This window comes from Haliaeetus albicilla, chromosome 10, assembly GCF_947461875.1.
Source record: "Haliaeetus albicilla chromosome 10, bHalAlb1.1, whole genome shotgun sequence".
Lineage (NCBI taxonomy): Eukaryota > Metazoa > Chordata > Aves > Accipitriformes > Accipitridae > Haliaeetus > Haliaeetus albicilla.
This window is the reverse complement of record NC_091492.1, coordinates 23,278,157-23,301,140: the sequence shown is the minus strand read 5'-3', so window position 1 is coordinate 23,301,140 and position 22,984 is coordinate 23,278,157. Positions and strand designations below refer to the sequence as shown.

Genomic DNA, 22,984 nt, shown 5'->3' with positions numbered 1-22,984 from the left:
GGCATGCTTGTTTCCTGGGGGGGGTGGTGTGAAGAGGCCTTGTACATGATGATCACTGGCAAGGTGACTGGTCACCCCATCAAACCAAAGACCAAACCATGTGCAGCAATCAGCTGGGGCTTGCGATTTTGTTGTGCTTCACACTGACAATAGGCAGGAGATTAAACACTCAGTTTAATGTGGGTATTGAAGGAAGCCACATCACTCCAAAGGGTTGGCTTAAGACATGTTGGCTGGGTTTTGTTTCCCCTTCCAGGGCAAAGTTGGAGATGGGACCTCAAGTTATCTCCTTCAAATTGGTGCCTGGGAGTGAGAAGACTAGTTTCCCTTGGTCCCCGGCTTCCCAGTAGTTCAGAGAACATGGAAGGAGCTAAAATCCATCTCTGTTGCCTGTGCAGTCTCGTCTTCTAGGCTTGAAAGGGGATTTGCGTGTGTTGTGCTGCTGAAATAAGGCAGAGCTTGTGGATGCCCACTGCTCCTGGTCGACCGCTTCTCTGAGCAGATGTTTGGCATCCTTCGGTATGGGATGGCAGCAGAGAGGGAAGGATCTGCATGAAGCTGCATGGCCTTGGCCACTGCTCAGCCCACTGGTGTTGATGTATTTGATTCCCTGGAATGCAGCAGGTGGCTATTCTGGGAACACAGCATTTACTTTAGTTGTTTCTTGGCAATTAAGACAGACTAAGTGACCAACTTCAAAAATGACTGAGATAGTTGGTATATGTAGCAAACTCACCACATTTCCACTCAGTCCCTCCAAAACCTGCCTCCAGTGCTGAATGAGTTTCTTTGGGACTAAGGTATGTCTTTGCTTTTTTTTTTTTTTTTTTTTGCTTTTTTTGGGCTTTTTTATGCTCTGCCATACTTATTCTTGGCTCTGCAGCTCTGGCAGACGCCCCTCCATCCCACAGCCTGGTGCTGCCCGGGGATGATGGTGCAGGAGCTGCTTTCCACAGAGGTCTTGCCCTGGGACCTGGGACGTGCACCTCAGCCTTGCCCGGGACTGGGTGTCCTGGCTGCGAGACAAGGTGGGATGGGACCATGCTGGCTGGGACCATGGCATGGCTGGAAGCTCCGTGTTGTCCCGCAGGCAGATGGGATTGTCTTTCCAGGCAGGGCAGGAGCTTTTGATAAAGTCACACAGGCAAGTGCATGCCTTTCTTTGTCTTTTAATAGCCCCTGTTACTATATCTTGGGATAATAGGGTGATGTGGCAAAAGGCTGATGCTGCCAGCCTCTCTGCCAGCTCTGGTTGGCCTGTGGCTGTTCCAGCTTGGATGCTTGGAGCCATCGGTTCTTCCCATGGGGCTGCCTGGGCTGTGCCGCAGAATGCCCTTTGCCAAACTGGCTGCCATCTCTTTTTTCCTTAGGATATCAATAGCTGCTCTCCTGACAAAGCTCCTACTTGGTTTTCTTGCTGGAGGGTTTTCCCCCAGGCTGTGGGTGTTTGTTTCTTGTTCAGCACTCAGGCTGTGCCACCAGTATCCTTTCTGCCCATTTTAGCTTCATAAGGGTATGTTGCATGTTGGGCTCCAAACTTGCCCTTTCCTGGTGCCTCTTGGGATGGAGGATGGTCTGGTAGGGATGATGCATCCTGACATTAGAGTTCAGACCCTTCTTGGTCATTGACTTCCAGAAGTAAATACATCAGCTTTTCTCAGCCTCAGTTTCCCAGTTTGGCTTAAATTGTGGGTTGCTGTCTCTGTGTAAGTCCATATCAGGAGCCTGGCTGATGCTGCCATTCTCCCAGCCCTCCTGCAGTCTGAGTTATGGGATCTGGGACCAAAGGTCTATTACCAGAGGGCAGCATCCTGGGATCTCTGGTGTGACTGTCCCTGGGATATTTTTTTTTGGCTCACGCAAGGCTTTCTGTCCGCCTGTGCCATGCTGCATCATAAACCCACACTTCCACTGGCTGCCTGCCAAGTTTCCTCTGCTCTTATCACTGCTCTTGGCTGCGGGATGCTGCAGACCGCCGTGGTGCTTCCCCTCCGACAGCGAGTTCCCCACGCGCCTTCCAGTTTCCATCATCCTCTGTGCGCTTGCCCTTCCAAGCCATCGGAGACGTCATTTCTTCCACCCTGCTTGCAATAGCTCAGGATGACAAAGTCTATTCAAGTCTTGTCTTCTGGGTCCTTCCAGCCTCTTGTTCCTCCTAACACTTGATGAAATCTATGAAAAATAGCCTGCGGTGATGATTTTTTTCTCTTTTTTTTCCATGGAAGGCCAAGAAAGAAGAAACCACATGAATGTTTTGCTTTGAGGTCTAGAGGGAAATGCTAGAGGGTTGCTGTTCTGGCTTGTGACACTTTTTCTTGTTTTGCTTGTCCTTGCTTTTAGCTGCACAGCCTGAAAGAAGCAAGTTTGGCATTACAGCTGTGAGGGTCTGGTTGAGGATCAGAGGTGTTTGAGAGCTTCAGCTCCTGGGAGAACAGGGCTTAGGAGCAAATGGAATGGCTCTGGCTTCAATGAGCCTCGAGTCCATGCCAAGCCTTGGCTGGGTGGGCGCTCCTGTCCTGGCTGTTGGGTGGGGTAACTCTGTACAACCCCTTCCTTGGGGATGCAGCTCTCTGCATGAAGTGTCGTTACTTGTTTAGATGGATCCCACCTCATATACACTGAGTATTATGGCCTGCATTTAGGGTTAGCTCTGCTGAATGCCTGCTGTGCTCACTCTCTGATGGTCACTGCAGGGTTTCTGGGTGGCTCTGGCTGAAGTCAGAGAAGAGACATGGCAGTGACAAAGATGCAAGATGCACATACCTAAATGCCTCTTCTTTTTTTTCTTTGCAGCTTGACAGGACAGAGACAGCCGTGAACAACCTCAACCCAGCTTTTGCCAAGAAGTTCATCATTGACTACCACTTTGAAGAAGTGCAGAAGCTCAAGTTTGCCCTGTTTGACCAGGACAAGTCGAGCATGCAGCTGTATGAGCATGACTTCCTGGGTGAATTCTCCTGCACGCTGGGCATGGTGAGTCTCTGAGGTCCCTGCAGCTCGCTGTCCTCCAGCAAAGGGACCCCAAATCACATCAGCCACAGGGACGTTGGGGGATTATTGCTGCTACTCTTATCTACTGTAAAGTTTTCTGGGTCCTTCCTGGCAAAACTAATTCAATTTGCTTGTCACACTTCAACTGTTGAGATTGAACTGTTCCATGTTAGGGCTGTGGGCTACTTGCTCAAGTCTGAGCTGGTCATAGTGTGGGCTTCTGCTGGTGCCTGCAGAGAGACATCAACTGGAAGCTTTTGGAGGTACCTATATCTTGCCATGGGCTATAGTAACAGCCCTGATGACTGTCTTGGATTTGGACTTGGGAAACTTCCAGATGTTTAAAGTTAGGATGCATTGAGTCTACTTTTCTATCTCAGTTTTGGTTTTGGTTTTTGGGGTGGTTTTTTTTGAAAGCTTTGTCTGTTGCTGTTGTGTAGCAAATCCTCACTCCTACTTTAGCGTGTTGGTGCAGGAATGTGTCTTCTGCTCTTCCTGTGGAAAAGCTTTCAGAGGACAATGTGATTTATAAGCCTTTGGAAGGTCTTTGTATTCATGAGCCCAGACCCTGTTAGAAGTTGGCAGCTACATTCTCCAAACGTCTTTATCTTCTGAGTTTGCTCTGACTCAGAGGCAGGGAATGAGGGGGATTTTTTCCATTCTTTTGCAGCATCTGGCTGCTCAGGCCTGCTGTGGTACCTGGCACAAGCGCAGGGGCTGGGAGAAACTGTCTCTGTTGTGGTCGGTGCTGGGAACACAGGGGAAGCAGACACTGTAATAGGTGGGTCGGCACGGACAGCCAGCCCAAGGTGTTCAGGGAGGTGTTTGTGAATGCAGTCGCTTTATTATACAGATTGCAGTATGGCACTGCACGTGGCAAGGGGGGCAAGTGACATCACCATTGCCAGCTCAAGAGCTTGACGTGGTAGAGGAGCACTGACATTTACAGAGTTTGAGATTTAACATCTGGGTTTTTGGAAGTGCTCTGTGATGACCTAATTCTGCTCCTGCAGAAGTTAAGAGACAGTGCAGGCAAAAGCCCAGACTGGTGTTCAGTGATTTAGACCAAACCCATCCTTTACCGTTAGTTCTGATGTTGCTGAAACGCAGCCACCTCTGGTGTGGGGCAGTTCAGCAACGCTCCTTGTGAAGGTCATGGTCTTGGTGGAAGCTGCAAGCAGTGAATTTATGGACACAAGGAAACAGAGCTGAAACCTTACTGTTCCTAAATGTGGCTCTGCAGACGTCCAGGGCTCTGCAGACTCATGCCAGAGAGGAACATTATCCATATGCTCTGGGGAGGAAGGTGGAAGAGTCAGGTGATTAGCTCAGAGCATGAGACTGGACAGGCCATGTTGTGGTTGTGGTAATGGTGGGGACAGGCAGCTGTTGGCAGGTCTCACATCCAAGGTGCTTGCTCAGAACAGTTGATGGTTTAGCCATGGTCGCTGACGGGCATGGCATAACTGTCTACTGTGTCTTTAGGCACAGCTGGTGGTCTTAGTCCATCAGAAAAAAAGAGAGCTCTGAACTTCTGTAATGTCATGCAAGTATTTACGCTCAGCAGAAGAGAACTTGGCTTATGTGTGTGCCCAGTTTTTGATGAGTTTTTGCAGCGGGTCCCATGTGGGCTTCTTGGTGACCTTTAGTCCACAACACGACACCAGCTTGGAATGGAGGCATCTTCTCATTGTCCCCTTTTTCCTGAAATTCTGTTACCCTCCTCTCCTTGTGGCCAGGACGGGCTTGCAGCACAACCCAGTTGCGGGGCAGAGGTGGAGTGGAGGGGTAGCATGTGCGCAAGGGTGCCTGGTGAGGAGAGGGGTGAAACAGGGAGGATGGGGGTTTGTGGGTTCAGCCACCCTGCTGTGGGTTTTCTGATGGGTTGGATTTTGTCTGGTGAGATGTTTTCATAAGCCTGCCTGATTTTGAGGCATGAGCAGCTCTTAGATGGGAAGGAGAGCAGCCATGGGCAGCAAAAACTGCACAGCGAGCATTTGACTTCTCAATTTTGAGTTTGCATCAGAGCTCTGTCAGATTAACCAGATTGTTTTATTGCAGCTAATTAGGTCTGTGGTAAGATTCCAAAGGACGGTTGGATCATTCATGGGCCTGTAATGACCTCTGCGGCCAAATGAAATGTAACAGGGATCAAATTGCAGGCTGGAGGGTGTCTGTGGTTTCTACTAGCCAGGGTTGCGAGGAGATTTCGCCTCCCTGTACACAGTGTGGCACAAACATCTAGTTATGCTGGCTGGTGATTCCTATGGCTTTATGGATCAAAAGCACCAGGACATGGCTGGCTAGCCACAATGGGAAAGGGTTTTTGCCTTGAAATTACAAGAATCATAAAATCATAGAATGGTTTGGGTTGGAAGGGACCTTTAAAGGTCACCTAGTCCAACCCCACCTGCCATGAGCAGGGACATCTTCAACTTGATCAGGTTGCTCAGAGCCCCATCCAACCTGACCTGGAATGTTTCCAGGGATGAGGCATCTCCCACCTCTCTGGGCAACCTGTCCCAGTGCCTCACCACCCTCATCATAAAAAATTTCTTCCTTATATGTAGTCTGAATCTACCCTCCTTTAGTTTAAAACCATTAACCCTTGTCCTATCGCAACAGGCCCTACTAAAAAGTCTGTCCCCATCTTTCTTATAGCCCCCTTTAAGTATTGAAAGGCCGCAATAAGGTCTCCCCAGAGGGAGAAGAACATTTCTAAGGAGCAATGGGAGGAATCCAAGCTTGGCTAGGTCACCTGCATGGCAGGAGCAACAAGTTAAGCCATTTCATTATATGGTTTTTTTAATTGTTATTATTTTCTGGCTGCGTGACGTAGGACCAAAGGTGGAGGCAGAAGGATGGATGGGGCTGCACTTTTTAAAGTGCAACCCCTCGATCTCGAAGGGGTCCCCACTAGGTATGGGAGCAGAACACAAATAGTTCCAGCAGGTTGGTGGACCCCCATGTGGGGGTCTGTGCCTCGTGGGGAAAACTTACGGGATCCCCAGATCTGAACGCAACCAACACTCAGTGAGCTGGGAAAAATCTTAAGGGGTTTAATTCTGCTCCCAGATCATCCTGTCTGGCCTCTTACAAGCCAAAAGTGAAGGGGAGAACATGCCTTTGGGGGGTGCTGACCCCTGTGCCTTGCTTAGCAGCAGCTGTGCAGAGGGTCCAGAGCGATGCTGGGGGAGACCATCCAGCTTGTAACCAGGATTCACCCATGGAAATGTGACCTGAAAGCAAGTTACTGGCAGGGGTCACGTTAGAATTATTTAAAATGGGGTTTGAAAGGTTGAGTTCTGATTTTGCTGGAAACGAATCACAGTCCTTCAGCTGTGTGAGGTCCCACTGACCTGCTCCACCCAAACAGCTGGTCCCTGGGTTCAGTGGGAGGTGATGCTTCAGCTTCTTGCACCATCGCTGTCCTGCACTGTTCAGCTGCTGCCCCACACCCCACGGACTCGGGTGACAGTGGTGATATTCACAGTAGCATGGTCATCCCTGAGTATGTCTGTCTTCTACTGTTGTGAATGCTTAATCTGAATTAACTAACATGAGCAATGATCAGTTGTTTATGAGTCTGCTTTTGATCACTTGTACAATCATGACTTTATTTTCTTTGGCTTCTCTAGATCGTCTCCAGCAAGAAAATAACAAGGACCCTCCTACTGGGGAATGGCAAGCCGGCTGGAAAAGGGATGATAACGGTACGGTTACTCCATTACGTTACCTCCTGAGTGTGTAAAGGTGGATAATAACCTGGGGGTGATGGAGGACACTCACCTGGCGTCCAGGAGACTGGGCTTTCTCTCATGAACATTATTCCCTTTACCTCTCATTTTCCTGCCCACTTTGGTCTGTTTGGAGGACAATTTATTTGGGGCAGGGACCATCTTGCCCAGTGTCTGCTTGGTGTCCAGTGCTGTGAGTCTTCAACTTCTGCTTTGGTCTCTGAAATAAGAAAAACCTCAATCTGGAGAAGTACAAAGTAAATCTATGCTGCTGTTATTTGTTATCTGGTACAACACGCCTGCTCAGCCCTCCCTGAAGCAGCGGGAGGCAAAAGGGCTGATGCCTTTGCCAGTGATGGGTGGTTTTGTTTGTAGGAAGAGGATGGGAGCTGTGCCGTAGCAACAACTCTCATAGCAACAGCCGCTGCACCCAATGCAGACCCCTTCGGGCAGTGGCCTTCCCACTGCAGATCTATTTAGTGATGGATTTTTTAAAAAGAAAAGACTAAATTTAGGTGCATTTCTCTCCTGCCACATTTCCCATCCTTTTTGGATCTCTTCTGTGTTAAGCATTTTGTGAGATGCACAAACAGGCAGCAAAGGTGTGGAAGAAAAGGCCAACAAGGAGTTAAACCTCCATCAGGTTTGAAAGCACTGGAAGGGTTTAAGAGCAGTTTTAGAGTCTAGGACCTGGCCGCTGCAAGGGCATCTCCATCGCTGTTTGCTCTAGAGGCTGGGAGGGTACTGCCAGCTTTTCTCCCCTAATTGCTGCAGTTAGTCTTTAAACACCAGAGGAAAAGCCACAGTGAAGTTTGCAAGTGCTGCCTGATGCCATGTTCCATCCCCAGGGAGCAGGCTCTCATCACCCCATCCGACGCTTGAATGGGAAGAGCTGGACCAGATGAAAAGTTTCCAGTCAAGTTCAAAGGTTACACGCTTTAAAAAAACCAATGTCCCAATCTGTCACTATTGTGTCATTAAAAATCAAAGGGTCTGAGACATCTGCTTCATTTTGTACCGTTGACATGATTTTCTGATCTGGGGGTTTTTTTGCCCTGGCTTGGACTAGGTGATGACAACAGGGTCGTGTGCGGTGGGCACCTTTCCCCCCTGCTTGGCACGGCGCTGGAGCACAGGCTATGGACACCATTGGAGAAGCAGGCTTCAGCTTTGGACTCACACACATAAAACATTGAGTTTGGAGCCAAAGCCTGCCTTTCTCACCCCTATCCCCTTAAATTTTGCCCGATTATCCATTTTCTTAACTGAGGTGCCACAAGAGTGAATGCAACAGAAGAACCTTGGCTGGATGGACAGGATTGAGTGGGGGCCTCTAGGTTTGAAGAGATGGGGAAAATCCCAAAGCAAGCCACAGTGTTTGTAGAAATCAATCCCAAGATCTTGCTGTACACCTCTGCCAGACACAGCGGTGAGGATGTTGTTGTCCATGCTGGCCAAGAGAAGATGCCACCAGCAGCCTGCAGTAGTGTGGTACAAGGACATACCTGGCTTGTCTGCACGGTCTGGCTTTTACATAGCCTCCAGTGAGCCCTAAAATGCTGGACATCAACTGGACGTGCTTTTGTGGGGATCAGCAAAGGGCAAATTTCATCCTCTTCCCTGCACTAGTTTTGGTGACCATGCATACCCACCGAGGACTAGGTGGGAGAGAAAACCAATGCCATGGCTTTGCAAGAGGGAACTTCTGACTTCACAGCTCTACAGGACAGAGGGAAAATTGGTTTTTGCGTGCGGTGAATGGATCCTCTGTGGACCAAAGAGCGGTGTCCTCCATGGAAAGGCTGGGAAGTTCTTGGGGAGCTGCAACTCGTCCCCTCAGCCAGCTGCCTGGGCAGATTCAAAAGCTGCATCTCTGCCCCCTTGTCTCTGCAAACTCCCCAGCTCTCCTAAGTGCCAATAACCCTCTGATTGCTTCTTCTGCAGAAAATTGTTCCCTTGATTTCTGCAAGTTTTTCTAAAAGCCTTGCTGTAATTACACTGTATATCTCCAGTGAAGGACAGCCTCCTTGCGAGACCCGGCAAACAGCCACGCTTGGGAGCACCGTGCGTGAGGAAGATGTCCACACTGTGCTCCCGGCCATGCCGGTGCCGGCTCCTGCCTGGGGAGAATGCTGCAGCCGGTAATGCCAGGGGATGGCTCAGCCCACCCCGGGGAGCGGAGGAGGGAGAGGTGCGGAACAGATGCTTGGGCAGGACACAGCCTTGAGAAAAAAAATACAAGTGTTTCAGAAAAAGGCTGGTAACAGAAGTGAATAAATGTGTTTTTTTGTTATAAACATTCCCTTTCTTAAAATACCAAAAGACTCATTAGACCACGTTCCAGACAAAACCGGCCCACTAGTGGTTGGCAGCTGAAGCCCTTCTGGAGCATATGTGAATAAAGTGTCTTAAACTGAAGAAATCCGGGCTGTGCTCCTGCCTGCTGTAGCTCCTCAGGAGCAAGAGTGGAGTTTTCATCCTTGGGGCCGTCCTGTTGGGTGATTGTGCAGAGACGTGGCTTGAGTCCTTGGTGCTGCCGGCATCTCCCCCAAGGGATGGGGCAGCTGCTTTTTGCCGTGCCTGGCCTCGGACACAGAGGACAAGGTGGCACATCTTGCTGGCAAGGGTTTTTATGGCTCCTGGTTCCTCTTGGCTTGGTCCTTGGAGGCTTCGCCAGGTCCTGGTGTGTGAAAAGCCACCTGAGACCAGCTCAGGTGTGACACCCAAGAAAGGCGATGCCTTTGTTCCCAGAAGCTTTGTTTTAGATCTGATGGCATGAGGGAAGTAGACTGCTCAGGGTGTGCTGGCACCTCATTCTCCCCTTGGGTTGTCCCTTCAAGAGGTTAAATCGTACCTGTTGACTCCCAGCCCTGCAAATGAAGGTGTTTCATGGGGACCCAGCCCCAGTGATGAGGCTGTGGAGGCTGGTGGATGTCACAGGGGCTCCAGCTGCAATACCAGCATTGTAGCTGGTAGCCTTCTAAAAAACCATATCCTGTTTTGGTTTAAAGCTGGTATGTCACTACCTCAGCGCAGGGTAAATGGCAATGGCCATCCAGGGGAAGTTTGGGCTTTTTCTCCATCCTTCTCCATTCCAGGGAGAAGCTGGGAAGTAGGCTTTGGTCCCAAATTGATCTGCAAAGGTAAAATCAGCTTAACTCCTCAACAGTGAAATACTGTGGGCATTAGATCATCCAGTCTCTTAGCTGGGAAATGGGTTTTGCAGGAGTTGTGCAGGTATCTTCAGAGTGCACATCCTCGGCATCTGCCTTCTCCTCTGACTTGGTGTTCACTTTCTTTTCGTGCTGAAAATGAATACAGCATTCCCTTGCCTTTCAGATAGCTGCCCAAGAGCTCTCGGATAACAGGGTGATTACTCTGAGCATGGCTGGCAGAAAACTGGATAAAAAGGTGAGTGGTATTGTGTCTGGGGGATGCCATGTTAAAATTCTGTCCTTTGTAGGCTAAGGGATCTAAAGAAAGCTCTGCTTTTGGGTATAGCAGTGACAGAAAATAGTCCTACTGGAGAAAGCACTAGGGTGAGACTGGAGGGGTTCAAGTCCTGGTGGTGCCACTGGCTGCTGGGTATGCCTGTGCCTCAGTTTCCCTATTGTCACAGCATTGCTTTCTTCATCACACGCATTGAGATGGAAAGATTACATGTGGCACAGGATCTGCGTACTAGCATCTTTTAAAGACAGCAGATTTACTATTTCGGTTGCTGTCATTTGGAAATGTCTCCTGGTGGAGCTGGCAGTTTTGATGTCCCTTGAAGCCATAGCTCAGAAGTGCTGAGAGCTCCTAGCTTGTCACCTTCAGCCCCCCTGGAAATGGAGTGAACATCTGCTTGTATATCAAACAGTAGGGCCCGTCTTTTCCGAGGAAGAAGCTCACAGAGGCAAGTAATGCATGAGTTTTGCTTTGGATATGAGATGTGGGAAACCGTGAGCCTTTCCGAACAAAGCCATCTGACCTTATTTACCAGGCAACCAGAGCTATTCCTCTTAAACCAGTGCTGTTGCTAAGCGATCGATGGGAATATTATTTTTCCCTTCTTCCTAGTCTCTCCAGAGCTTGCGTTATCGGCAGGATGGCCCTCAGTTTTCAAACCAGGGTAAAGCAAGCATCCAGGCAGAAGGGTATTTGCTGGGGCAGAAGACATGATTTGTCCAGTCCTGTTGTCCAAACCGGATGGATGTCTGGTTTATCCAAATGCTTTTCCACCTGTTGGGAACGGCTGTTTTCTCGCCCTCCTGCTTACCCTGCCTAGTGCAAGGAGCCAAATGCCTCTGTTAAGAAATCCCCAAATAACTCCCATTTCATAAATGGGCTGGAAGATGTCCTTGAGCTGGTGGCTTCCTCTGAGACGTGGCTGAGGGTCAACCCCATGCACAGCGGGAGCATGTCAGCAGCAGAACCAGCCTGAAGCTCTCGTACCTTAAGTCAGATCAGCTCTTGCGAGAGTCGTTTTAAGAAAAAATATCTTGCAGAAGAGGAGGTATTTTCACCTGGGACCAGCCCTGGTGAACTCGGCCCCAGAGCCGTGTGTGTCACCGCAGCTGTGGGGATGGCAGGAGGGCAGTGATGCTTTGGCATGGCTTGGGGAGAGCAAGTGCTGCAAGCCAGGATTGGTGCTGGAAGCTGTGGTTTGGGGAGCTGTGTCTGGTGGAAGTGCCACCTCTGCCCTCCTCGGCCATGATGTGCAAGGACCAGTTTGGATGATTTAGATTCTTGGACTAGTTTGGAGGTTGATCTGGTCTGCTGAGCTCCTTTGGTTGCTCAGTTTCCATCTCCTACCAGTCTTGCAGGGGTGAGATGTTTGTGGTTTTGACATTTTAAAATAGCAGCCCACAATCCTGTGGCTTGGAGGCATCTCCCACCCTGCTTTGAATGGAGCAAGGCTGACCGGACTTGCAAACCAGGCTGCTCCACCTGGGACAGCAGCAGACATCCTTCAGAGCTCCCTGCTGTCATCTGAGCCAGTGCCTCCACCAACCCACGCTGCGTTGGCACTGATGAAACCACACTGGGTTGCAGGTTAAGCCAGCATAGGCAGGATCAGGTACCCACCGCTGTTTTTTTAATCCATCAGTGCAGCCTGAAAGTGCCAAGTCCAGGCTGTGGATGAGCAGGATCAGAGCTGTGCCATAACTGTAACCCTGCAGAAAGAATGGCTTGGGTTTCTCTCCTACAAACATGTGAAAAAGGGTAGGAGAAAAACAACCTCATCTCACCAGAGAGCATCCCTGCGAGCCTTTATGGTCTGCTTTTCTGGCTGAAGAATTTTGTCTGAAGCAGGTTATAGTTTCTCCAAGCCAAAACGCTTTGCAGTGATTTACTTTTCCGTCTGGCTTTGGAAACAGGGTTTGGATAGAAACATTAATGGGCTTTCTGCTGGGGCATCATTAGCGCCTGTGTCTGTCCCAGCTGCCACGTCCCGGGCTGGCTGTGGACAGGGACTCCTGGGATGTCCATGCTTCCTCCTCCTCCACGAGCAGCCCCCTGCATCCCCTCTTAGAAGCCCAAAAAGCTCCTGTTCAAGCCCGTAAGAAGTTCCTCCAGCTCTTTGCAGGACTCAGGGACCCACCTCCATCTGGGAGGAAAATGCAGCTGAAATGGCTTGAGTTCTCAGTAAATTATTTGAAAATTTTGGGCTTGGTTTCTTGTTAACCACTTCTCAGTTTTTCTGAATGGGAATAAAGCTCTGCTTAGAAATGCTGGAGTTTCCCTGTGTCAGTGCCACCTGCACTGCCCTCCTCTCCAGGCTGCGGGTGCCCCCAAGTAGCCCCCATGCCGACACCCAGCAGGGATGTGTGTGTATGTGTACGTATTTCTCATAAATCAGCAGCCCTTTATCGGGGGAATATCTGAGGAGACACTGGCAGGAAAGGCAGCACACACTGGTTCAGGCTTGCATATCTCGGAGGGTGTTACATGATCTCTGTCAACACCAGGGCAGCTTGCTCCTTAAAGATTTCCTCTCCTCATGCTTTACCACTGTGTGTAGGAGGGTGGGTTTTTTTTCCTTTCCCTCCCAAGACACTTGTGCACTTCATAATTCTGTTTTTCCTTTGAAGCTCTGGATGTTTTTCCAAGCCCAAACGCAGCTGCCTCCCAGCTGGGGTTGTTTTCCGTGGCATCTGCGTCCAGAGAGCTTGCTGGGTGCCGGGCACCCGCCAGCAAATCCCACCGGCACGCACCAGGGTGCCGACTCAGCCACCGCATCCATGCCAAAACGTGGTGTGAACGTCAATGGGATTTGCCTGACTAGGACACGGAGAGGTGGCAGGGTGCTGCCCGTGGGTGCTGCCTGTTTGCCGGCGTGCTTGAGCCGGTCTCGTGAGGATGTGAGGGTGTCTGCAGGGTTGGCACTGCCGGGGAAAGGAGGTCTCTCTTGGACTGGCTGTCGCTGGTGGCAGAGCACTGTGTAACCCCGTCCTGTTCTTCTCCCCCAGGACCTGTTTGGAAAGTCAGACCCCTTCTTGGAGTTTTATAAACCGGGTGACGATGGGAAATGGATGCTGGTCCACAGAACAGAGGTGAGCGTGACTCTAACCCAGGCTGCTGAGACACCACAATCCCTACCTCAGCTCCTCTTGCCCATCATGGCATTATCTCATCTATCACCCATAAAGCAGGGTGGGATCCAGGGATTTCAAAACATCACGGCTGCCTTCCCAAGGTCCAGCTGAAGCTGCTGGACTCCAGCGGATGAAGATTTACTGAGGTCAGCAAGGTCTTGAGATCTTTTCTGTGCTAGTCAGTACTGCAGCTTCCAAACAGAAGGAGATGGTCTTTCAACCTGTGTTAACGTCCTGGCTCAGCCTGGGGGTGGGCAGTGCCCTGGACCACTCTCCTTCCCCGTGCAGGAGCAGCGGGACGAGCTGCAACCTGGGGAGATGTTGGTGGGAGATGGTCTGAGGAGACAGTAGTGGGGAAAGATTAAAACAAGTGTTTGCCAGATCCTCAGCTAACCTGGGAGGATGCTCAGGCATCTCCAGCTTCAGTGCATAAAGCACCCATGTCTAACAGAGCCAGAGTCCTGGCCAAGGAGGCAGAGACCTGTACCAGGGTCCCAGTGGGTATGGTCAGAGGCAGCTGACCCCTCCCTGTCCCTCATTTATAACTCCTGTGATATTTTGATCTGAGCTCCTTTCTGGTTATGTTGTCAAGCTGCTAAAGGCAGTGATGTTATGGATAAGAGGCACAGCACAGGCAGGGAGAAGCTCGCCCGCAGGGGCATTTGCTGGGAGAGGCAGAAGCCTGGCTTCTGCTTTAGCACCAGGCTAATAAGTACTTTCCAATGGCTTTTTCTTCCCCCTTCTCAAAGCTTGTTTTAAGGCCTTTTTTGGGGGGCGGGGGCAGATGTAGTGCCTGGCAGCTGGCAGAAAGAGGAGGGGGCGATCACTGCAGGGGGGGCTCACAGCAGCCTCCTTGTTAGAAGAAGAGTGTTCCATCACACCCCACCTCCCACCCCTCTTTTTCCTGTCCCCATCTCACCCTTCCTCTTTTTCTTGTCCCCTCAAGGCTTGGTTGAGGACCCCGTTGTTCCACCACAGCAACTTGCTGTAACAAAACACAGCATGAACTCACGTGGAAGGAGAGGGGTGGTATTTATTTACAAAGTCTCTCTGTACATTGGTTTTTTACACTGCTGTGCAAAGCCCACGAGGATTTCCTTCACTCACACACCCATGTGCACACAAGCACCAGGACGTGTGTGCCCTGTGGTACCCATACAGGGGGTCCTTTTAACCCTAGCTCTGCTGTTTATTTTTCAGTGCTTTCCCACACATGTTTCCATGCATATTTAATTCATACTAACCTTATTATTTCTCTTGTATTTCTCTGGGAGCAGGCTGGGACCTTGTTTGGTTGTTTCCTCCTGGTTTAGTGCGGGTAGCTGGGCTCTGACTCACCGAGATGTATTTCTTGGACATAGGGATTTTGAGTGACCTCCAGCCCTTCCTCCTGGAAGAGGCATGCCAATTGGGATCTCTATCAGCAGGTCAGGTTTATGGGGAACAGATGTATATACTGATTTTTCCTCTGGGTTGCTGCCTAGTTCCTCCACTGTCCTGTCTTGCTGGATAAGGATCTAGCCAGGTTTTCTTTCAAGTAATGGGTGCTCCAACAGCCTCCTCCCTCCCAGCCCCAAATGTATCCCGCTGCCCTCAGAGGAATCCCATACCAGGCAACCATCTTTGTGTTTTAAGGCCGGATATGAAGAAATAAGGTTCCCCATTCTTGCAGCTTTCCGTGCAGGAATAAAACCAGCTTTCAGTCTGATGCTGGCATTTCTCATGCCACCACGGAGGTGTCTGGCAGGGAAGGATTAGTGCGCACGTTACAGCCTGTTATTTAAGCACAAGTGTGAACACCCAGCTGGGCGCCCGGCAATGGAGACGCCGGATCCTTCTCCCACCCACCCTGGGGACCCAGCGGCTGGCAGCGTGCGGGCACCATCTCGGGCTGCGTGGGCTGCCCCTGCTCTTCCCAGCCTTCCGGAGGAGGTGTTTACAAATTCCCCACTAAACTGTGCTCGCAGTGTCAGGGTTTCCCCCGGTCTCGTGCAAGAGCCTGTCTGTAAAACAAGACGCCCGTTGCAGGTCCCATGGACCTCTTCCTCGCTGGGCTGTGCTGTTGCTGCTCTGGCTGCAAAGGTCCAAGGTCCTCCACGCCAGATATCCCTACATTTACCCTGCACAGAGAAGCGTTAATCTGCCAGCCGTGTCTGACTTGACCAATATTCACGTGAATCTCTTTTTGAGCACAACACCTTTGTGAAGGAGGGTCTTCACCTACCCTGCAGGCACCTCCGATGTATGCAGCATGTGCCTGGAGCCTGCTAGCGTTTGCTTAGGTTTCCACCAAGCGATTGCATTCTCTCAGGAAATGTCAGAAAGCATCAATTATTTCTCCAGCTCAGGCAGCAGATGTTACACAGATGAGGTGAGAGAGGTGGACATGCCCGAAGCTGTTTGGCTTTCCCAGCTGGTTGCAGCATCCCACTGCTCCATCTTCTCGGTGGTCAGACCCCAGATGGATGTAGGCTGCACTGGCGTGCTGGGGCGGGGCGGGGGGGGGGTGCAGGTAAGCAATGAGTAGGGTGCAAGCAATGGGATGCAGAGGGCATAAATAGTAGCTGCTGGCCTTGAACTGGTGGGGTAAGTGGTTGTGCCCATGCTCTGGGCATGGTTGTGCCCATGCTGCCCAGTCTGCTGCAGCTGTTTTCTCAAGCAGGTTTATTTAATTGCCCCCCAGAGGTGGATAAATCACCCAACGTAATGAAATGAATCTGTTGTAACTCACACGTGCTACAGCCTGAGAAGGGGGAGCAGCTGTGTCTAAGTTAAGGAGGGAGAAGAGGGCTGAGATGGGGCTTTCTGCAGCTTGCCTGGCCTGCCTCACTGAGAACACGCTCTTGGAGATGTGTCTCTGCTTTGTTCCAATCTCCCCCTGCAGATGTGCCCATTGTAATGGCACCCTCTTCTCCCGCCCCACAGGTGATCAAGTACACACTGGACCCCGTCTGGAAGCCGTTCACTGTGCCTTTGGTGTCACTGTGCGATGGAGATGTAGAGAAGCTGATAAAGGTAACTGGGGTCCCTTCAGCTTGTACAGTCAGTCTCTGGGATTGATTGTTAAACATCTAAAACCCCATGGCTGGTTTATTAAAAAAAACAACCAAAAAACTAAAGCAGAACCATTCCCCAAAACAATAAAAAAGCCTGTTTGGGGTCTCTAACAGGAGAGGTTGGGAACTTCAGCAAGTGTCCTTGCAGGAGATAGTTACTGCGTCTGAGGCTGGTTTGTGCTCCTCCCGCCCTAGGTGATGTGTTATGACTACGACAGTGATGGGGGACACGACTTCATCGGGGAGTTTCAGACCTCGGTGGCCAGGATGTGTGAAGCCCAAGATGCTTTTCCAGTAAGTGCCAACATGCTTTCAGGGAAGAATGAGGAGGGGGCTCCTTGGGGTTGGTGGTGGACTTGGACTGAGACCATCAACCTGTGCTGAGAAGAAGCCAAGTCCAACCACCTTTCTCCTCCCACCCACACCATGAGTGACCCAGGCCACCGTTGTAGCTAAAGCATCTGAGCTAGAGAGAGGGCTGAGGCAGTCTTGCCTGAAAAATTGAGTTCTGCTGAGATGTTTGAAGCAGCACCTGTGATTTGGGGGGTCAGATGGGGAGGTGTGACATACTGCTGGGGCTGCATGTGCAGCAAGGACAGCCTCGTCCTCAGGAGTGTCAGCTTCTGTGCAACTCTACACCATTTTTTTGGCCAAAGGTGTCCCTGTCTTCCCCCCGAAGTGCTGGCCAAAAGCCTTGGTAGATGCCACCTGATCAAAGGCCTGTCGCGAAGACTCCTGGATAAGCAGAGCTTTTCACTGCCATCATCGCTAGGATTACAAAACCAAGACGAGGGCTTGGCCGAGACTTGGGGGGATGTGAAACACCATGCATGGTACAATGAGAAAAATTTCCTGGCTGGGGAAACCAAGGCACAAAGTCGTGAAGTGTCCTGTCCAGGACTGCACAAGCTGATGGCGCCAGAGGCAGGCATTGAGCCCGTTTTTTCACTGGATTTGCAACCTATGCTGCTGTGCCCCTGTGCATAACATCTGGGGATGGGCTCTCTCTGCCTCCTCCCCTCGCTTGGATTGTCACGGAAGGTCAGGCACTGTCTGTTCCCTGGTAAAGCCGTTCCCAGCTGCCGCCGCTCTCTGACCGCAGCTGCAGCAGGCTTCAGGCAGAGGAAGGTGCCTCCAAAAGCAAGTGGCCGCTGCTTGCCACCACTGTGTATCGCCCTTCAGCATCCCTTCTCCCTGGGGCAGCTCCTCGTGATCTGCCTCATCCTTTTGTGTGGCCACGCTGATGAGGGTAAATACAGAAGCAGGGACAGAGATGCTCTGGCTGTAGACCAGGCACCACATGCTGGCATGTTTGCAGGTTGGGATCAGCAGTGTCCAGCCACAGCCTGGCCGAGATGGGGGGAAAGGCTCATTGACATCTCCAGGGCCATCACCGGGCTGGTCTGAGCAGGTCCAGGGCCATCATTGGATGGTCTGAGCAGGATGCTAGCGGAGGGGGCACAGACCGGCCACCACCGTCCTAAATGGGACCCATGTGAGAGCTACCTGCTAGTGGGTCTGGGCCTGACCAGCTACCTGGGTTTATTCAGAGTTAGGGGATTTTGTCAATAGCGTTTTGATTTTGTTCAGTCAGTGAAATGCAACATTCACATTCAGGAAACTTAAGGATTTTAGTATTTAAAATTTTCCCATTTTTCTGCAACTGGAAGAATGAACACAACTTTCTCTCTGTGTTCTCCCTGCCCGGTCCTGCCCTATCCCTCAGACCAATCTGCATGTAAACTTTCTTCTTTGACAAAAGTTTTTATTCAGTTTTAGATATTTTTTTTAAATTGAAATATTGCAGCAATTTTCTGAATATTCAAGAGGCATTTTGTTTTCCCAGAGTTTTTGAGGAAAGGTGGTGGTCTGCCCTAATTAGTCATGTGTTTGACCATTCCCATCCCATTTGCCCCTGTCCCATCCCGTAGACCCCTGTAGCCTTGCCAGGGTGTCTTGGCTGCCATGCACCAGGTCCTGGGCAAGGTGAAAGCCCCTGGAAAGGAAAAGCAGCCCCTTCCCAAGCAGGTTCTGTGCTTCCATTTCCATCATTAAATACTAGTAGCTCACTGTGATTCATGTATGTTTCTTCAGCACTTTGGAACACGTGGAGGGAGGGTGTCCACAGGATGTGGCCACTGGTGGCATCTGCAGACACCTGGCACAGCCCAGCACTGCTCTCAGACCACTGTCTGTCTCATGTGTTACAGCTCGAGCTAGAGTGCATTAACCCCAAAAAGCAGAAGAAGAAAAAGAATTACAAGAACTCGGGGATCATCATTGTCAAGTCCTGCAAAGTGAGTATGACGTCAGGATGTTTCCTTCCGCTTCTGGCTGAGCTCAGGTCTTCCCGAGCAAACCCCATCCCTTCTGCCTCCAGCACCCTTGCATTTCCAAGCACAGGTCCTGCAGAGCATGAATAAAAGTGTGATTTCCTTTCTGCCTGGGTTTCTCTCCACTTGGAGCACCTCATGTACTGAGTTGCTGGTGCCACCCTCCACCCAGGTGGTCACAGACCCAGGAGGAGGTGGTCAACATGGGCAGCGTCTGCATGAAGCCCAAGCTGTGGGTGCTTACCAACTGCTTGGTGTCTCCTTGGGGACAAGGGTTGGGTGCAGGTGGGAGAGGTCCTTCTTCTGAGCTGAGGTGTTGGCAAAGTCCTCTTTTTGCATGGCAGCAGCACAGCGGGGAAAGCACCAACACAGGTCTTCCCACACCAGATCTGCTGGTCCTGTGAGACCGTTTTGGCCATGGGGAGAGGATCTTCCATTCAGTTCACCATGGTGGACACTTCCAGCTCTCCAGGATCCCTGTCCAGACCTCCCACGCCAGCTTTGGACTAACACACAGCCTTGCTTGGCCCCACGCGACTCATGAAGTGCCAAAACACTGCCATGGGAGACCCACGTGGTTCTTCCCATTGCTTTGGCATGTGGCTGAAGGTCCCCCCAAGGCCCAAACTCACAGTGACTGCAGGCTTGGGCACTTTCCGTGTATTTATTTATTTTCGTTCTGCCATGGTGATGATTGCCGAACATTTATTTTTTGTTGTCTTTCAGGTAACCAGAGATTTCTCTTTCCTGGACTACATCCTGGGAGGCTGCCAGCTGATGTTTACTGTAAGGACTTTTACTTCTCTTTGCCCAGTAATAGTAACACATATTTAATGGTCAAACCTGGGGAGGGAAGTTCTGCATGAGATTTGGCACCAGCTTGGGTGGTTTTTCATGGCAATGAGGAGCTGCCCCATTTTGCTGTTAAACCATGTGGTTTGGGCATTTTTGGTGGTCATTATGGTGATGTTCAGGTGCGTCCAATAGCACAGAGGGAGCTGGCTAGACTTTGGCTGAATGTCAGACTCGCAGAAAGACCTTGTGACCCTTCACAAAATGTTACCGACTTCTCTCCCTATCGTAGGGTTTAACCACCCTCCAGTTTTTTTATGGAAGCTCTCCTTATTTTGAAGCCAGCTGAGAGGCTTTGGGCTGTTAATGAGATGGTTTTCTGCATTTTTACTGGCATTTCCACCTTCTTTCAAGCTGGACTATGGCTTGTCAGGAGTAACTAATCGAGGACATTACAACCCCGAGTGAAACTGCCACAATGCAGAAGTGGGGTTTTCAATTTCTGCAAACTTCTCTGGTGCAGTATCCAGAGAGCTGCAGGCACTTGCAGTATTTCAGTTTGTATTTTGTTATTTCGTCTAAAAACATGATGGGGGGAGAGTAGGAGGAGGAGGAAGAGTTGCCATAGGAACAGGAGTGATTGGGAGAGCTTTTTGTGTGCTGTTCTGCTGCTGTGAGCTAAGGTCTTGGTGCTGGAGAGTGAATAGAAGAGAAAATCATTAAGTTTATTGGTAGCACAGAGCTCTTGCATGAATTAGGCTTGAATGCAGAAATACTTCCACCCATCTAAAAATCTGCCAGTTATTGGAGGGTTTCTCCCCCTCTCAAGGCATCTTTGGTCCAAAAACCTGTGTGGGTCTGCAATGGATGCAACACTGCAGGAATGCCTGAGCTGGGAGGAGGATGCTGCTGCATGCACCACTGCAATTTGGAAAGGCTGCTGGTGTCCTCCCTGCCAAGGGAGATGGTGGGGAGAGAAGGGCTGAAGCTGCAGGGAAGAGGGGCATGGTGCCTGGCCGCTTGCCTTGTGCTAGAGGCAGACCAGCTGCATCCCTCTGAAATTTGTTGCCTGAGTGCTGCTCTGGGTGACACTGCTTGCGTGAGTGGGGCATGCATCTCTCTCAGTCCACTGAGCCCCCTCCCCGTGCCTCAGTTTCGCTCTTGCTCTCTGACCATGCCTGTGGTGGCTTGGCAGGAGCTGGGCACACAAGCGTGGGTGTTACAGCAGTGAACCACAGGTTGGTAAGGCTGTAAGGTTGCTTGATATAGAAGTTGGGTTTTCATAGAACCATGGGATGGTTTGGGTTGGAAGGGACCTTTGCAGATCATCAATCCAACCTACCTGCCATGGGCAGGGGCGTCTTTCATTAGATCAGGTTGCTCAAAGCCCTGTCCAACCTGACCTTGAATGCTTTCAACGATGGGACATCCACAACTTCTCTGGGCAACCTGTTCCAGTGCCTCACCACCCTCATTGTACAACATTTCTCCCTTATCTCCAATCTAAACCTACCCTCTTCCAGTTTAAAACCACATCCCCTTGTCCTGTCAAGCCTGTTTTACCAGCCACCCTGGCAGAGGGTGGTGGCACATCCTGGGCTGTGATGTCTCCTTGGCCCAGCCAGGCCAAGGTCCCATCTCAGCCAAATCGCAGTTCGTCTTCTCCCGTTATGAATACGGAGCAAAATCCCTCGCGAATCCCCTGAGCTCAATTTAGCCGGCGGAGTTATTTTGGGGTTTGCCTATTTGCTAAGCAAACAAGACAAGCGCAGTCACGCCGCCTGCTCGCCTCTTCCCACCTTTTCCTTCCCAGTCATTTCAGATCAGGTGGCTCAGCGTCTCACCTCTTCTGACCAGGTTTAACTGGGTCTGAGATAGGCATTTCTACAAATGTCTTTAAATAGAAAGCCTAATTGAGGAGGGAGAAAAATGAGTGCCTTGCTGACAAAGTCTCCTGAGAGCTCAGCGTATATTGGTCCCCAGGGAAGCCCAATGAAGAGTGGCTCCAGGGAAAGATCTGCTCAGGGTTGTGAATCTTTGGTCAAAGACCTTGAGATCCAAATGCCCAGGCGGCTCTGGCTGCTTTGGTGTCTGTGGGGCTACTCAGTTCCTGAGCTTAATGCCTGGGAGATGGGCAGGGAGAGTCCTGAGCTGGAGGTGGTGGTGGCTTGCTCCAGGAGCAGGGGCTGCTTTGGGACACCTTATGTGATGCTTGCTGGTGAAAAGTGTACATGTAATAGTGAATGGCTTTGCCTAACCTAGTATTTAATCACCTTTTTTTAGGGAAGGTGAAAAGCTGGATTTTGTGAGGTTTGGGTCTTGATGGGACTGTGTGTGGACCTCAAAGGCAATGGTGGCTCGGTGGCAAGGTCCGTGGTGGTGTCTGCTAACGGAGGACGGGTCTGTCCTTCTCTTGTCCCCCAGGTTGGGATTGACTTCACAGCCTCCAATGGGAACCCACGAGACCCCTCTTCTTTGCACTATATCAACCCCATGGGGACAAACGAGTACTTGTCGGCTATCTGGGCTGTCGGCCAGATCATCCAGGACTATGACTCGTAAGCACCGTGCCCTTCTGCCTCCACCCCTGTTTTGCAGATGTTTCCCTGGCATGCCGAGGGGCTGCTGGGATGCATGTGCCTTCACTTCCCATCTGCAAAGCCAGGGCTAAATAATACCTTACTTTTGAAAAGCTCCTTGGGAGAAAATTACCACAGACATTGGGACACAAGAGGAGGAGAGGGTAAGGACAGGGTTTCTCCTCTCCCCCATCACCACTGTTGAGAGGAAGGGTGCACTAGCAGAGGTGGGGAGCAGCCGTTTGGTGCTTTCTCGGCGCAGAGGAGATGCTCTCAGCTTGCTGATATTTGCTGTTGGCAGCTGCACTGCCAGCCTGCCTTGTTCCCCAGGTGCCCTGAGGTGTGCAACACAGAAAAATATCATCTTAGACATCAATAGAGAAAACAAAACAGAAATCTGATGGTCTCGCCGTGCTGGCTTTTGTGACCAAAATGGATAGGTAATTTTTTTTAAATCTCCAGAGTTACGCATCTGCAAGAGACTCAGGTGTTTGGGCAAGCGGATGTTCCTGATCCCTGTGGGTGATGAAGCAAAGCTGGACTCCTTTTTTTCTCTAAAGATCAAAAGCTGAAGGGGAGCATCTATTCTCTCTCTGTTCAGCTCTCATGATTCTTAAAGGCACTGCATTGTTTTGGGAGAAGGGAAGGCTGGCACCTTTTTTAGCTGGCACTTTCATTGTAGCTGGGCGTCGGGCAGCTGGTAGCATGAGGAGGCCATAGCAAGAGCCATGTAAGCCTGCTTCATGTGCATAAATACACCCATACGTTTTTCTTCTTCTCTTTTAGAGACAAGATGTTTCCTGCTCTGGGATTTGGCGCCCAGCTCCCACCAGACTGGAAGGTGAAGTGTTGTGGCCATCTGTGCGTTTGAGATGGGTTTGTCCTGATATTGCCTGGGCAGGAGTGGAGCTGCTG

The 22,984-nt window shown here is 50.7% G+C and overlaps 1 protein-coding gene across 5 annotated transcripts in view; it reads left to right on the top strand.

Annotated features, from left to right (window-relative positions):
- CPNE2 (copine 2) overlaps positions 1-22,984 on the top strand; it is a 56,219-nt gene that overhangs the window by 19,977 nt on the left and 13,258 nt on the right. For all 5 annotated transcript variants that reach the window (XM_069793950.1, XM_069793948.1, XM_069793951.1 and 2 more), the window contains 10 exons: positions 2,794-2,973; positions 6,630-6,704; positions 10,068-10,139; positions 13,184-13,267; positions 16,235-16,324; positions 16,561-16,659; positions 18,576-18,662; positions 19,425-19,484; positions 21,915-22,048; positions 22,856-22,910. In XM_069793950.1, coding sequence (XP_069650051.1) covers positions 2,794-2,973; positions 6,630-6,704; positions 10,068-10,139; positions 13,184-13,267; positions 16,235-16,324; positions 16,561-16,659; positions 18,576-18,662; positions 19,425-19,484; positions 21,915-22,048; positions 22,856-22,910 — 936 coding nt within the window. The remainder of the gene's footprint in view (positions 1-2,793; positions 2,974-6,629; positions 6,705-10,067; positions 10,140-13,183; positions 13,268-16,234; positions 16,325-16,560; positions 16,660-18,575; positions 18,663-19,424; positions 19,485-21,914; positions 22,049-22,855; positions 22,911-22,984) is intronic.